Source organism: Nyctibius grandis, chromosome 29, assembly GCF_013368605.1.
Source record: "Nyctibius grandis isolate bNycGra1 chromosome 29, bNycGra1.pri, whole genome shotgun sequence".
Classification (NCBI taxonomy): Eukaryota; Metazoa; Chordata; class Aves; order Nyctibiiformes; family Nyctibiidae; genus Nyctibius; species Nyctibius grandis.
The window spans coordinates 3,828,372-3,844,455 of NC_090686.1; the positions used below are offsets into that span (position 1 = coordinate 3,828,372).

The window sequence follows — 16,084 nt, forward strand, 5'->3', positions numbered from 1 at the left end:
TCTCCCTAAATCCCTGTTAATAATATTCTCCAAAATTAAACCCTCAGGCCACATCTAGTCTTTTATCATCTTGTCTTTGACTATTGTCTGCCTATTAAAAGCACCTCCAAGCCATGTTCTTAGGCTTGGTACAGGATGTTCATTTCTTGAAGGTAAGTACAATGCTCTGCTAATAGGAACAAAGTAATCAAATCTAAACCTCCAGGCTGTGATCCCTGTACGGTTCCTACAAAGCAGCTCTGGCACATCAGACCATTGTCAAGGGAGAGGAGTTTGCAAGTTTAATTTTCATAAGAAGAACACAAAAGGCTATTATTAGAGGAGTGCAGGTTTGATCCGGTTTCTTTACAGAAAGATTCTGCTTTGTATATTTGTTTGTGTTGCAGCAGAGGAATACAACATGTAGTGGCACAGCAAACCTGATAAATAGGTGCCTTACATCCTTGGTCATGTTTTCCACTTTGTCATATCAATGAAGCCCTACAGACTTTAGTGGGATATGGAATTGTTCCCCTAAGGCCACATTCTGATTAAAATTTGGCTAAAAAAAGCCCTGGATGTGTTCCTATTTCTGTTGTGTCACAGACTAGAAAGCATCACTTTCTATACGTAATCTTGCATAGTACTTTCTTCCTAGACTGTCCCCCAATATTTGAAATATTTTTTTTCCTACTCATCTGTTCATCAGGACACTTCATCAAAGGACACTTTTCATGCTTCTTGGTCTTTATACGTGATTTATTTTCTTACCAGGCTGGGGCTCACGGCAGGATTCCAAAGTGCTCAGCAAGATTTTCCCCAAGGCTCGCTTAGATATGTTCTTTAAAAAACAAAATAATATTATGGTACAAATATGTCCTTCACCAGTTTAAATGTATGCAACAAAATCTATGTGCAGTGTATTTGCATTTGAAAATTAAAACAAAATAAAACTGAATCCTGATAACACAAGACCTCATATTGGCTTTATTTTCAAGCATTTTATCTTAAATACTGCTCAAATAATAGCAGTTTGTGGAGGGCTCCAGTGCTTTAATATGGCTGTAGGAAGAGAAATTGCAGCTATTCAGGGGAAAAAAACAGAATTTTCCAGAGTGTGTGCCTAAACAAATCTAGATGGGAAGGAGTATAAGCAGGGCATGCACAACACCAGGTTGTTCAGTCCTCTGCTGGGCATGCGTGGAGAGGTGAACGGACAGACTTTGGGGTGTGATCGCAGAAAGAGGCTCCTCAGACCCAGCTATTGGGAACCACCTCAGGTATCAACAAATTAGAAGAGATCGTATGGGGCATGGGGCAGGCCCACTGCTAGTCACATGTTGAGATGTAATAAACATCAGCCAAAGGGAGAGGACTGGAAAAACTACTGAGGATTTGGATGGTCTTTTTCAGTGGTAGTTTTATATTAGGGATCTGTTGGGACATTACGTAATGTGCCTGGAAAAACAAACTCTCTTAATTTGCTGTCGAGACACTAATGCATGCTTTCTGGGAGATGGTCTTGCAATCAGTTTAATTAGCACTTAGAGAGCTCATATCTGCAGGGACAGGTTGTTCTCGTTAAAACTTCAAGAAGTGAAAATAGAAGGAAGCTATTGTGGAAGGATGACGGTGTACCTGCCAGCGGCCCAGGCAATGCTGGCCTTGCCGACTGACGCTGCTCATCTGCCTTCTGCTTGGCTGCCCCAGTGGGGACTGGGCGTAGAGGAAAGCAGTTTGCAGCGGGCTGGGATTACACATGACCTCTGCAACACAGTGTGAGGTTTTAATAGTCCTAACAGAGTGTGCATTTGCCTTTGGACGGTCATTGCTTTGTGGTAGATTCTGTTGCAAATGATATGCTTGGGGTATTTAAAACATGAATGTGAGTGTGCTGGGGAAGTGACACCTAAACCTAGAGTTTCTGATGAATAAGCTTTCTTTTGCCTGAAGGATATCCCATCAGGGATTTAGGGGACCCTTGCTAAACTCTACTGGGAAAGCTGGGAATTCTCTTGTTCATTGACAGTGTTGTTGCCTGTCGTGGTGCTATGGGAGCTGGCAGCACGCGGCAGCATGTTTCTAGCAGTGATTAGCATTAAGTGCTGTGATCACTGAGATATGGCACATTGCGTGATGGATTGTCTCCTGAGCAGAAATGACTTGCAGTAATACAACTGACCAGTGAATGACATGTTGAAGTCTTGACACAAAAGGTTATGATGCTTGTTGCCAGTGTAGTCTTTACTAGTTTAATCCTTCACTGGATTGTTATTGCTGCATGTGTCAGACTTGCAACATGAAAGTAGAATTTCCATGTCAAGTGCTAAAATAAGTCACCGAATTATGAGATATTGCACTTGTTCCCTAGAGTCATCAGAGGAGCACGAGCGTACTTCAAACAAAGTAAAGTGATCACCTGAGGAAGCATTCTCATCTCACGCAGATTAGGCAGGGCTTTGCTGGCAACTGAGGAGAACCCTCGGTCATTCTCAAAGGAATTAGCTCCCAACGTACTCCGTGTTGTGCAGATTATCCAACTCGCCTGTCTTTCGGCCAGCCCTTACCATTATCATTCCCAAGCAGGAGATTTAAACTTATTTTCTCAAGGACTGAACTGCCATAGGGGCCACACATTTCTGGGATGTTATTACATCAGCTTTTATAATTCCATGTTTAGATTATTAATTGGGTTTAGAAAGTTCTCACGGAAAATACCTTCTTGATATATAGGAAGCAGTTTTATCCCTTTAATACTGACTCAGGGCCACTGTAGGATGCAGTTAAACAAAGGTCCTTTTCTAGAAGGAAAAAGAATCTTCTAGAATCTTTCTGATTACTAGCATTTTTGTTTTCCTTGTTTCCTCTAAAATTTTGTTTAGATGATAATGAGAGTTTGGAGATCTGGATCCAAGGAGATCTCTAGGCTTCTTTTAGAAAGTCAGCCATAGGGGTCTAAAAGTTTTCTGCAATCACTGGGCCGTTCCCAGGGCAAACACATGCAAGAAGGTTTCCTGGTGTAAAGGACTTTCTACTGAACAGAAGGTATGACCACGCTTTTTAGTTGGGAAGGGACACTATCAAAACCAGCTTTAAGTCTCTGGACTGCTTTCTTGCCATACCAAGTCTCGAAGTTGTTGAAGAAGCTGTAAAACATCCATGAGCTTTTCTTCCACCAGTGACAGCCTAACTCTCTCAGTCTCCAACATCTGCAGCTCCATCTTCAACAATTCGGTCTCCTCCGCCTTTCGCTGCAGCTCACCTAGCAATGGGCCTTTCATCTGGACAATGACACAGGAAATTAAAAGCACTGCAGCTTTTCCCTTTCTTGCCCAATAATTGCAAAGCTAATTTTTCCCCCTTATCTGGTAAATGTCAGTTCACTCCAGAAGATTATTTTGAAAGGAAGAACATTTCTATAATGTACTGCACAAAGTGAAGAATCAATAGTTGCTAGGAAATGCGTGCTTTGCTCTTGCACATAATGGCAGTTCATTCAACACTGGATGCAAGCACAGATCATTTAGAAATTTTAAGTACCAGCATTACTATTTCTGTTTTCTAATCTTTTGCATTCCTGTCGTCCTCTATAAAGCATAACTAATTTGTGTGCTGTCACCAACATGGTCATATTTTTGTCTTGCAACTCCTACATACCAATCATCTGTACATTCAGTGAAACAAGAAGGTAATTAGCTAATTTCTTTTAAGTATTTTGGTTAAAAAAAGAAAAAGTGTCTTAAGGAAAAAAAAAAAGATTCTGGTTTTGCAAAACACTGTCATGCTTGCGTGGTGAAGCCCTGGTTTGCAGCTAAGCACAGAAAAGGTCCAGATTCAACAGGACTTTTGAACACTACAGAAATCCTGGGCAGGACCTCAGCCCTGGACCTTCCAAAGCCGAGCTGACCTGCCAGTTGTCTCAGACCTCCCTGTTCAGGACGTGAAATGTTGCTTTTGTTTCAATGCACAATGTAAGTGACATATTTTGAACTACAAAGCTCCACACCATTTGCAGAAGTATCTTTGCTTGTCGCAGAGCCAGGCCTGTTGCAGGTACACGGCCAAGTTGCTAAAAAGAGCCTGAAAAGCATCCCCTGGAAAACGTCACTTAAATATTAATTTTGGACCTTAGAGAGCACTGACAGATTTCAGGTTTATTAATAGAAGTAAATTTATTTCTCAATGATTACTGTGCCCAGCATTCTGAAATGTTACATTTTTTGCAATTTCGTGTTGCAAACACAGTCTAAATATATTTATTAATATTACACTGAGAAACAAAATTGTGGGGTAAATGCCAAGTTTGCTGGCTCTATTAATCCCTTTTCGTTGTCATCTTTTATCTTTATTGCAGTTTTAGAAATAACTAAGGAGAGAGGTGAACTAGAAAAGCTGAAGGCTTTAATATGCACACTATTTAATAGATTTTTTTGGTGGAAATTTGTATCCTAATGAATTTTAATAGATGGGAAGGAACTTCAGTTCCCTAAAACACAAGTGTCATCAGAGTGAAAAAAGAAAACAATCCCTGATCCACCCTGAGCCTTCTAGAAAGTCATCTTAGTTTCTGGCAGTGCTAAAGTATGTATTAATTGGCGCTTATTCCCCCATCAGATGGAGAGCAAAGGGAACAGGCTGATCTCCATCAGTGCCCTGTGAGGCACTCCAGCTCCTCTGAGCTGTACAACAGCTACAGAAGTTTGGATCACTTAATCTGGTCCATCTGCCAAACAATGATTCCAGCATCTCTGTCTGACCACCCCTTTTAGATGAATACACTAACATTTTCCTGCAGGGAGAGCCAACTTTGTTACCACCGATGTGGCAGCAGTCCGACTGAGACAGAACAAATACTCCAGAGGCCGCGGGAGGGCTTCAATGAATTAAACATGTGGTTTCTTTCATTATATTGCAGATTGCCTCCGCATTGTAAACACCACCTGGCACAGATGTGTACCAAACACGTGAAGTAGTTGTGTTCCCCTGTACAGCTGAAGCAGTGTCACATCAAACAACAGAGAGGTAAAAATGTCATTATTTTTAAGTGTAAAACAGACTTTCCCAATACGCAATTAGACAGATGCTCATGGAAATTCACAACGGGTGCCCACCTATCCCGGTCCTGCACGCTGTCAGGCCCCTGCACCCCTCACATCACTTGTCTGCTGCCTTTAGCTGCTGCTGTAGTCACGCTGGCAAAGCTGCCGTTCTTGGAAAGCGCACAGGGACTGCTCTGTCCTCTGCTGGGTGCTGTGAAAGGCTGTAGCAGTGCAGTGGGGCTCATACAAACATGAATAGGAGAAGTACAAACTTTTCTCTTCGCTTGCCACTCGAGCTCTCCACAGCTGTCCAGTGTCATGACCAGCTGCTTAGTTTGTACAGACAGCACAGGCACTGTGCTGAGCCGAGAGTGCCACGAGGGATATTTGGACACAGCATTTGTTGCTACTGCTGCCTCTTTCCCCTCTTCATTTTGACTGCTCCTACAAAGCCCTTTTTGTTTGTATTTCCTGTGCTACAGCTAGTAAACTGCTTTCCACAGCAGTCATACCTTAACAGCCACCTTGCCATCTATAAGGATGGTAGTTTCCCCATACCTTTGTTTCATTTATACATATGGATGTGCATTTTTTGTCTTATTGTGCCTGAAGGCAGTGGGTCAGTGTACCGTTAAAACATTCTCCCAAATTCTTTTCCCTAGCTGGCTTACATCTAGCACCTGTTGTTACCTTAACATTTGCAATAAGATAATGATGATAGTTAAGCATAAGCTATTTTTAAAACCTAGACACTGGGGAGGGATGGTCAGTCGTTAAGTCACAGGGCTCGGAGGAGTGGGTTTTGTTCTTAGTTCTGTCAAAGTCCCTCAGCAAAGCCTGATTTTGGACCTGTGCCTTGTTTGTGAAATGGAAATACTACCTTGCCAAACAGCAGTTTTGAGAAGTCAGCTGCTGATATCTGACCCTCTTATAAAAGGGGGAGAATGCCATGGGGAAAATCTGAGCTCTGGAGTAGTGTGTACAAATACCTCTAGGACAATGAATGATTAATATGCAAAAATCCCTTAAGGAATGTAAGAGAAAAGAATTCTATTGTATTTTCTACAGCAGTTAAGGAGGCTCTCATATTAGAACCATTTTTACAAGCGATGAACCTGAGAAACATTTTCAAAAAGGGAAGAAAACAGCAACATAACGGCAGAATGAAGTGCTGAACTGTGCTGTGCAACTTATCTTTTAAATCATTTCCCCCTCAAAGGACTGGAGGGTGGCAAATGGAGCACCAGTTGTTAAGAGAGGCTGCAGAGATGATCTGAGGAACAGCAAATCACCTCAAGAGCATCAGTAATTCTGTCAGGCAAATTGATAGGAACTGTAATGGAGGAGGGACAAAACAGAAACTATGGTTATGCTGTGAAGGGCTTGCATTTGAATACTGAGCACATTTTCAGTTCTTCTCACTCAAAAAGGGTAATAGAGCTTGAAAAGTACATGGAAGAATAAAATAGAATAACAGAAGTAAGTAATGGTTTCTATCCCAAGAGAGCTGAGGCAGACTAGGCATGGTGATAACTGAGGCAGTATTTCTGGTGGTAAAAGCCTGTAAGATAATGAGGGACAGATCATTTGCTGTTTCCCAGGCACAAAAACGAGGTGACAGCGATGCTCAGGCAGCAGATTCAAAGCTAACAAAAACAAATCCTCAAAACCTCTTCCTTTCTAACTAGTGTATGGGAGTCCTTGCCCTGAGATCCCAAAAGCATCACTAGCTTTAAAGAAAGGAAAGGTAAATTCTTGGTAAATAGCTCCACTACTGGCCATTAAACATGACACTCCATGCAGCCTCCAGTTCAAGATGTGTCTGTCCCTAGTGAACTGGGAACCAGGTGAGCAATCCCAAGAGGAAAATCCTCTGTACTGTTTCTCATTGCTTTTCTCTAAGTAACTGCTGCTTGCCATCAGGCGCGTGATATAACTTTTCATTTGACCCTGTATGGCAGGTCATAAACTAATTGTCTTTTTAATTAAGCTGACAGTTTGTATGCAGTCTTTTATGGAAAATCAATGGCATTTCTTCGCAACACTACACTTGGCAGCATATCACTTTATTTTTAGAATTCACTCATGTTTTCTCCATCTATTATCGCCAGGTCCTGACACCTTCATCACCCTGTCTTCAGTAGAAACTATTTTTAAGTGTTCGGTTGTTGGACAGCAGAACTTTCTAGGCATGACAAATTTCAGAATTCTTTTATCCCCTGGTTTTACAGTCTTAGACTGAAGCAGCTATTAATTGGTATTTGAGAGTGTTGCTCTTCGCCTGCCTGCGGAGTTCGTTACGTGTTAGCTTTGTTGTTACTTGTCTAATTTTCAGCATTGAGCAGGTCCAAATAGAAGTATACAGAGCAATGTATAAGGTAGCTTTGTCAGGTCACCAGAGGAAGCATTCTTGGTGGTTTATTTATTAAGCCCATATATTTGTTTACAAGTTAGATGGGAGAGAGCATTTCTCAGTCTTCCAATTTGCTTTGTGTTGATTACAGGAACAGTCACCTTTTGGAAAGGAATTACTTATTACTTGTCTGTCTGGTTTGTAGCATCAAAAAAATACCTATAACCGCACACAAGATATAAATACTGGCTAAATAAAAGTAAGAGGGTTTAAGAATAAATTTCTAACAGGCTCAAAATGATTCATCCTACTGATTTTAAATTCACGTCGCAGTGAGTTGGCACTCTTGTCTTATTCACCTCCCTGCTTGTCTTTAAATCAAGAGCAACAGATTCCATTTTTGTCCTGGAATTTGTTTATTAATCTGTTGACAATGGCACATTTCTGAACAAGGTGCACAGAACTAATATCTATCAGCAGAGACTAAAAAGAAGGCAATATGATATTGCAGAAGAAGATGAGAGCCTCTGAATGGAAAAAAAGAAGATACTGACACTACCTACAGGAAGGTAGTTCCTGTGCCAGTAGATCCTTCCTGTAGGTAAAAGAATAAAATGTAGTTTTTTATGTGGGCAGATGTTAAGCAGTATAGAAGGAACTGTGTTGCTCTAAGGAGTATTACAGGAATAAATTGTCATTGACTACTCTAAATTGTGTAAGACACAAGTATGATTTTATTCTGCTTTCCAATTTTTTCCTCACAAGTGAACTCTTTCATTTAATTTAGTCAGGGGAAAAATGGTATGAAATACTGATAAAAATCAAAGGATGGCAACATGCAAAGAAGTTAAATATTCTACTCACTTTAAATAGTTACTGATTAATATATTCCTTCCAGAACTACTGAAGTCATTACACTCAGTTTAAAGAAGGGGTATAAAATATTGAACAAGCATTCACTGAACCTGTAAGGCAAAGCAGACCAAAGCAGTGCGTATGATGCACTATTTTTGTTTCACAGAAAGGTTGGTAGCATTTCAATCTATGTCCATCAGTGGCTGAAGTTTGCAGCATTTAAATAGTAGGATCACATGGGACTACAAGGGTACTGCTCTGAGGCTGTTAACTACTGTGGTGATAACCTCTGCTGAGGGAAAGCTGAACATGCTGCTAAGCCTGATAACTAATTCTTTTTATTTATAAATATATTGGTTTAAACTTGAGAATCAGCCAGAGCAAACTGGACTATTTCCTCTTAAGGATTCCAAAATGGTGGGCCCCTGCATCTCAGTCAGCTGGAGGGATTTCTTGAAAAGTTACTGTGCTCCCAGAGGAGCTGGATGCCTTAGGACACGCAGTGTTGCATCCACCGCTGAGGAACCGCAGAGAGCTGCCTACAGTAACCCTGTGGTTAATGTGCAGCTCTTTGACCTGCAGTGGTATCAATCCCAAACACGGCAGCAGTGAACATCTTAAACCATTTAACTACAGGAGAGTATTTGAAGAGCCTGGGTCTGACTGTGGCTAGTGTACATCTCATCCTCCAAACAAATGCAGGTTCAGGTAGGAACCAGACTAGAAATGTGGGTGTTACAGGAAAGCATGAGATGTTTGAGCTGAGAAACTAACGGCACAGTGAGAAACATCAACAATGGAGCGCAGAATGGCCAGAATAAAATATAAATGCATATATTAATGCAGCTACTTAAAGATAGATAAATAACTCTTCCACACTCTGCTTGGCACCTGTTACCTCTTCCATGTTTGTTTCCAGTTTTTTCACTTCATGCCCTTTAAGCTCAAGCTGTTCAGTTAGCTGTGTGATCCTCTCTGTGAGCTCCGCAGGGGCTGTGTCGTAGCCATCAGTATTGGTGGTCTCCAAGTAAGACATCAGCTTTTTCCACATTTTTTCATCACATCTATATATACATCAAAAAAAAAAAAAAAAGCCAGTGAAACCTCATGATGAAGGTCTATGTTTGTAAAAGCCAGTTTTCTTGGCAGCAGAGATCAGAAATTAGTGTCCTAGCTGACACTGATGAGGGTTAGGTGGGAACACCCAGCATGTTGTTTCCCATGAGCTGTGAAGCATGGGCAAAGGGGCCTGCTGGTTTTGCTGTATAGTGTTTCTGCTTATTACTGAAGCCACGGTGCTTTCAGGTCATGAACTAATCTTTGCAAAGGGCCCAAACAGCATTAACCTCGGAAACCTACCCGCTGCCACAGCAAGGGAGCTTGGCCAGTATTTTCTTCATTTGGTCCACCTGGGATGGCTGGTCTCCGGCCCACTTCTCCTCCTCCTCATCAGAGGCTGCCTGGCCCTCCACAGAGCGGAACAGCTGATCCTCTGCTCGAGAAACCAACAACCCCTTAGCAACAAAGCAATAACCCCCATGAGCTGCAGCTGTGGCAACTGAAACTCCTGAGGCAGAAAGAAGTGAGGTTTTAAAAACCCCAGTGAAACACAAAGCAGGGTCCTTCAGCGTCCATGGACAGGGGCTTTAAAGCTAAGGCAAGGGAGCCTCAGCAAAGACTGTTATTTTAAGAGTCTTGACTACTTCAGCACTCTCTTGCAGGTAACCTGTAGCTATTTCACTTCAATTCTCTTCTTTAAGTAACTATAATGTAAGGATAAGTGTGAAGGATCAGTGTGTTATTGGGGGGGCGATCACTGTTCACATATACAATTGAATATACACTTTTCAAGAAGAATGAGAAACCTTTGTACTGTGTAAGATTTTTTTGCATAGCCATTGTATCAGCTGAAGATGTATTCAGAGTGCAGGAATTTGATAGAAATGTTCTCTAATTCATTCCCTTACTGTGTTTTGTAATATATAAATGTAATATTAGATGCATAGCTACCTAGTGTTTAGTTATATCTCTCTTAACCTAAATCTAATGTCTCCTCACATGCCAAATAAATTATAAATGAGCTGTCTGCAATATACATATACTATTACAGTAACATTTCAATAATTTTTAGCTGTACCTTAAAAAAGCTATTGCATTTAACTCCTTTTTATCACAAGAAGATGTTACTGGTGCTTAGAGGGTTATTATGATGCTTGTAACTTCTAGGGAGTCTTTTGAAACAGTGAGTACATGAAAAGTGCTGGTCACATCTTTATTCTGAACATTTATTTTGAGTTGATATCAGGTTAAGGCAATGTCAACATGATTTTAAATTTTATAATTATTTACCTTAATCACTGTCAGTTAATTGAACAGGTTTAATGAATTCTAACAGAGGGATCAAGTCAAATGCTGTTATTTCTTCAAACATTGAAACCCGTTTGCCCGTAGGGAGCGTTACCAGTGTTGTGCATGTTTAGTTCCTCCAGCACAGGGAAGGGGGCTCAAGGGGATGCATCACCCAGCAGAGACTCTCAGGTGAAGGATGTTCTGTCTCAAGGACACAAGCACCTGCAGTTCAGGCTAAAATACCGTGTCAGTCGTGGCTGCTAGAAGGGCTGCTGTGCAGTCAGCCCGAGCCCCTGGCAGCAGGCAGTGGCTGCCACCCGCCTTGTTGGCAGGGTCCCCTCAAAGGGCAGCCGTGTCCCACCGCTGTCTGTGGGGTGGTTAATTCCCTCTCGGGTCTACTGCCAGCAACAAAGGAAACAGGGCCTGGTTTCTCTTTCCTTTTGGTTAACACTCGGCATGTGTTTGTTAATGCAATCTTCATTCCAGTAGCATTCAGTGGGCCTAATTTATAGGTTGTCATGTTCCATAATTTATTGCCTACACAGGAACAAAGCCTGGTTGCATGCATTATTGCTCTTTAATTAGTGAATGAATAATGAATGTCTGCGTTTTCATGGCAATCCTTATGCTGTACAAACTAATTTATTAGAAGTGCTTTCTTTCTGTGAGGCTGTGTGCACAGCCAAAACAAAACAAACCCCACAACTTTCTAGAGACTTTCTATTTCCAATCTGTGTTACATTAGCAGTGAACTTTTTCTGTCATCATTTATTTTCTTGCCACAGGAGTTCAGAGGGATAACGACCAGAGTTTACAACTGCTGTGGCAGCCATGAGAACTGATCGCACAACACTGGATTCCTTGAAGAGCTTCAAACTGGTATGTTTGATCCAGTAAAATAATTGCAGCATCTGGTATAGCAGACACTCAGATTAGGTTTTTAAAAATGGAGGAAGAGGCATGTGAATCTGGAGTGCTCTTCATGCTAAGATATCCAAGACACTTGTAATGCCTTTTTTTTCCTTCTTCCCCCTACACATGTGAATGTCCTCTGCTCTGATTGAATGTGTATGCAAAAGAGATGATCTTTTATATCCCCCTCATAGGTTATGAATAGCAGGACTGGAAATCAGAGAGGAAAAGCAAAACTTCTTATGTATCTCTTTTAACATAAAGCCAGTATTTTATTAAAATTCTTCTACTGAGCTAATATTTAAAAAAAAATTCTGTCAGTAGAATCATAGAGCACTTTATTATTGTGATATTTAGGCATTAATTTGTAAACTAGCTAATGTAGAATAACTTACCCAATTCCACTGATGCAAGTGCTCTTCTGCTCTAAGAAATTAATATTTATTGAAGTATATCTAAAATAATTCTGCATTTAGATTTATTTATCTAGTATATCTAGATTTATCTCCGATGTTCACACTATTTTTTTATTTGCTCAGATTTCTGAGTTGTTCTTCTTTTCTGCCTAACTAATCCTTTTTTAATTGATGGAACACTTTTTCACATTTTTAAAATCTATAAACCCACTATTTATTTGTTTGAAAAGCTTTTGCTAAAAAGCTGTTTGTACTTGAAATACGAGTAGTGTGGGTTAGACATGGAAACTGTCTTTGAGCTCGCAAAACATCTGATTTGACAAAAATATTTGTAAAAGCAGGTTTATTTTGTAAGTCTAACCACATGGAGAATATGCTAGGATGTTAATTGTATTTACATTTTACATGTCATTATTTTTCACGTTCCTGAGCAGCTGCTTGCCAGCTCCATTCAATACATACCTAAAATCTAATTTGTTGTCACTACATACAGCTCTCCAGCAGGCAGTAAAGATTCCCTGTTACTGAAGCAGCCAGGATGTTTCCAAAGAGTGTGACTGTACAGAATATTAACTGCAAATGGTTTCCTTGGAAATTATTTTAGCTGAAATTCTGAGTTTTTATTTACAAAGAAATGAAAACTTCATACTTTCAAGGAAAAAGGTTTTGGTGAGGTGAATCATCTGGAAAAAAGCAGGTTTAAATCATAGCTCTGATACGTTCAGTCTGTTGTTAAACATAAAATTATGTGGTGTCCTGGTTTTATGAGGATAAAATGAAAGAATCACTTTTCTGCTACACTTTGTTTCAGTGTGTGGCCAGCCATGGGCTGGTGATCAAGGCCATCAGCAGTTAAATCCAGGGCAGCTGCCCCAGGCTGGCCCACAGGTGTGTTCTGTAACATTAACCTCACATTCACTATAAATGGGAAAGCTGCTGGGGATGGGGCTGTTTGCTCTGCTCTCCTCTCCCTCCTTCTCCTCTCTTCTCAATGGCTGTGATCCCTGGAGAGACTTGTCACTGCTCTATGAGCTGAGTATAACTTTGTGTCTTTTGTATTGGCATTGATACTGGTTTTCTTATGTTATTAAATCTGTTTAAATTTTAACCCACGAATCTCCCTCCTTTTCCCAATTCCCTTTCTCAGCTGGGGAGGGGTCTTGGGTGATAGAGCAGCTGGTTATTGTTCAGCCCTGGGTGTGGGCTAAACAAGGACACATGGGGAGTGAGAAGTAGAAAGCTGAGATATTACCTTTTATTTAGGTCTAGGATTTCAAGATTCATTAGGATTGGTTTGTGGCTTTGGTGGTTTAACATCTATATTAGCTTTTCTGTTGAGGATTTTATGAATCAGTGAGGAAATAAAGTAGTTGGGTGCTGGGTTTGATACCGTTCTCAGCAATCCCAGCTCCGCCAGTGGGAGATCGTCGATCCTGCTGCACAACAGACAGGCAGTATCTTCCATCTGGTAAGGCTGCTCCCTCCTTCTGCTCTGGGCTGCTTCTTGAGGGAAGCTGGAATCTCACCATTTCTGACCTGGAAAAGAAGGGCAAAGTGGACTTGTAGGAAATTTGAAAAACCAAGATAAATGAGCACAGTGTAGCACATGAATGACTTTGAATGCAATTGTTCAGACTTGCTATGGAAGAACAGAGGCATCTACCTTCAGTGCCTGTGAAATCAATCCCCCGAGGGCTGCACTTAGTTGCTTCACCAAGAATCAAAGGAGAGTGAATTTTTTTAGGTAAAAAGAACTAATATTCCTTATAGCTTTTAGTTCATGTCAAAGACATCTAGAAACTCTATATGGGAAGAGCATGCTCTGGCCATAAACTCTCCCTTCCCCCTGGCAGTGATATGGCAGTGAATAAGCTATCTCTCGGGTATGGAGCTAACTGAACACCAAGTCCAGTCCGTTACAAGCGTGTGTATGTTGTGTAATGTAATATTATACATTTCCTATAGAGTACATTTCCATTGCTTCCTTTCTTACTATTTAGAAAACTGTTTACTTTCAATAGCTACATCAGTATGTTTTCCTGTTTAGACCATATAACAACATGGTTATACTTTGCCCAGTAGGAGCTGTTATATAGTTCACAAAGAAGCTGTATGCAGAAGAAAGCAAACCAAATTCAGGAGTTTTATAGTAAATTAAGTTCCCTCCAAATTCTTCCTAAGATTAGTTTTGGTCTGGTGAATATTGAATATTCCTTGTACTTAACACATCAAATATTCAATAAAAAGTGAGAGTTAAAACAGCAAGTTGGTCCTACTGAAACAAATTGTACAACATGATCTTTTTGTATAAATCTTCTAAATATTCCTGCCTGTCAGTTCAACTACTGCTAGAAACAGGACTTTGGATGTAGTAATAGAAAAGCTGATGCCAAGTTAGAGATAAGTATTGCAGAGAGCTTTTGTTTAATCTTATACAGCTGCTGTCAGTTCCTGAACCACACCAGTATCGGTTCCCTTGTTGCTTGTGAAAGCACACTAAGTAAATAAGATCATGAATTTGACACCAACAAGAGAAGTCAGTGTTTCAACATATCTGTAGGGACAGAAGCTGAGGTAAACCATGCTTAGGAACCAGTGCTTTTTCACCCCCTTGAATAGAGCTGACTGCATAAAAACTAATGACAAATTTCATTTCCAATTTATGGTATTATTTAGCTTAGTGGCAATTGGATTTCCTGTGAAGTCAAGGGAATAGCAGTCTCCAGAATGGAGCCTGGCTAGTCATTTAGCTTCATTAGTTCTAGAACAAATAATTATGAAGTAGTGCACAAAAAAAAGCACTGTTAAGCTTGGGCATTCAAAATGGGGGCTCCTGGAAGCATCGCAGAGCTTCAGTGTTCTGGCCAGTTAGTAGTAGTTCCCTTCACAAGAATGTTACATTTTATTTTTCTGAAATGTGCTGAACTCTCTAAGTAAAAAATATTTTGGGGTCTGGTACTCTAAGAATCCTTTACAATTTCTTGAGGGCTGTAGCTGGTGTTGTGCAGATTGCTCTCTTAGTTTTGAGCTGCAGTATAATTTAGACCTGTTTGGATTTCAGAGATTTCCAGAGTTAGTTCACATAAAACACAGATGTTGATATTTCAGTGAATATTCATTGTAGTCTCAAAGTTGGGGTTTAACCCATAAAATGTTGAGAATATTCAAGTATGACAATCTTTTGTAGCAAAAGTGGGTAAATGCTGTGATGTTGAATGGGAGATCTGCTGGTGGTATTAAGTTACATCTGGCAGCCTGGTTTTAATATAGCTTGCAGTCCAAGGAGCATTAAGAAGTTAGGTGGAAAACCCCAACCCTTCCCATATAATTCAGGAGTTAGAATAGCAGACTCCCTCTACTTAGATGGGATTCAAGGCAGACCTAAATAATAGCTTTCACTTGTCTGTAGTTCTTGTAAGGGAACTTATAATTAGTTGATGGAATACAAAGTACAAACTCTGATTGTTCAATAGTAATTTTCTTGAGAGGACTTCATCAGCTCTCTCCTAATGTGGAGAAATTAAGGGAGCCATACAGATGGCATGTTTTGTTAGATCTTTCTGCCCAATATATTGATTAAAGATGGTGTACTGGTTTTGTGGGGATAAAACTACAGGATCAATTTTCTGTTTTGTTTTAGTTTGTGGCCAGCCATGGTGTGGTGATCAAGGCCATTAGCAGGTTTGAGTTAGCCAGGTGCTAAAGCTGTGAGAAGTGAAAGCCAGGGTGGCTGCCCCAGGCTGACCCACAGGTGTGTTCTACACCAGGTTCACTATAAATTGGAAAGTTTGCTGGGGATGGCTGGGGCACTTTCCTCTCTTTGCTCTGGTCTTGTCTCTCCCCTCAATGGTTGCCATCCCTGGAGAGCTTCACCACTACTATATGGGCTAAGTGTAACTTTGTGTATTTTGTATTAGCAGTAGTATAGATATTGGTTTTCTTATTTTATTAAATCTGTTTCGATTGCAACCCATGAGTCTCCTTCCTTTTCCCAATTCCCTTTCTTGGCTGGAGAGGGCTCTTGGGTGATAGAACAACTGGGTATTGTTTAGCCCTGGGTGCAGGCTAAATGGAGACAGCCAGCCATGTCTGTCTTCTCTGGAGATGTTCACCTGGGAAACTAGAAAGAAATGTAAGTTTTCAGGAAGGGTTTTCAGACCCAGGTGTTCCAGAATTTAAAT

General features: G+C 40.6%; 1 protein-coding gene across 3 annotated transcripts in view; it reads right to left on the bottom strand.

Moving 5' to 3' along the window:
- Positions 1 to 16,084, bottom strand: part of EFCC1 (EF-hand and coiled-coil domain containing 1) — a 56,424-nt gene that overhangs the window by 4,445 nt on the left and 35,895 nt on the right. The window contains exons 3-7 of one of the 3 annotated variants that reach the window (XM_068420008.1): positions 13,294 to 13,439; positions 9,586 to 9,718; positions 9,125 to 9,290; positions 3,102 to 3,260; positions 751 to 820 (exon numbers count right to left, since the gene is read on the bottom strand). In XM_068420008.1, coding sequence (XP_068276109.1) covers positions 751 to 820; positions 3,102 to 3,260; positions 9,125 to 9,290; positions 9,586 to 9,718; positions 13,294 to 13,439 — 674 coding nt within the window. The remainder of the gene's footprint in view (positions 1 to 750; positions 821 to 3,101; positions 3,261 to 9,124; positions 9,291 to 9,585; positions 9,719 to 13,293; positions 13,440 to 16,084) is intronic. The other 2 variants (XM_068420009.1, XM_068420010.1) reach the window with 2 other exon arrangements.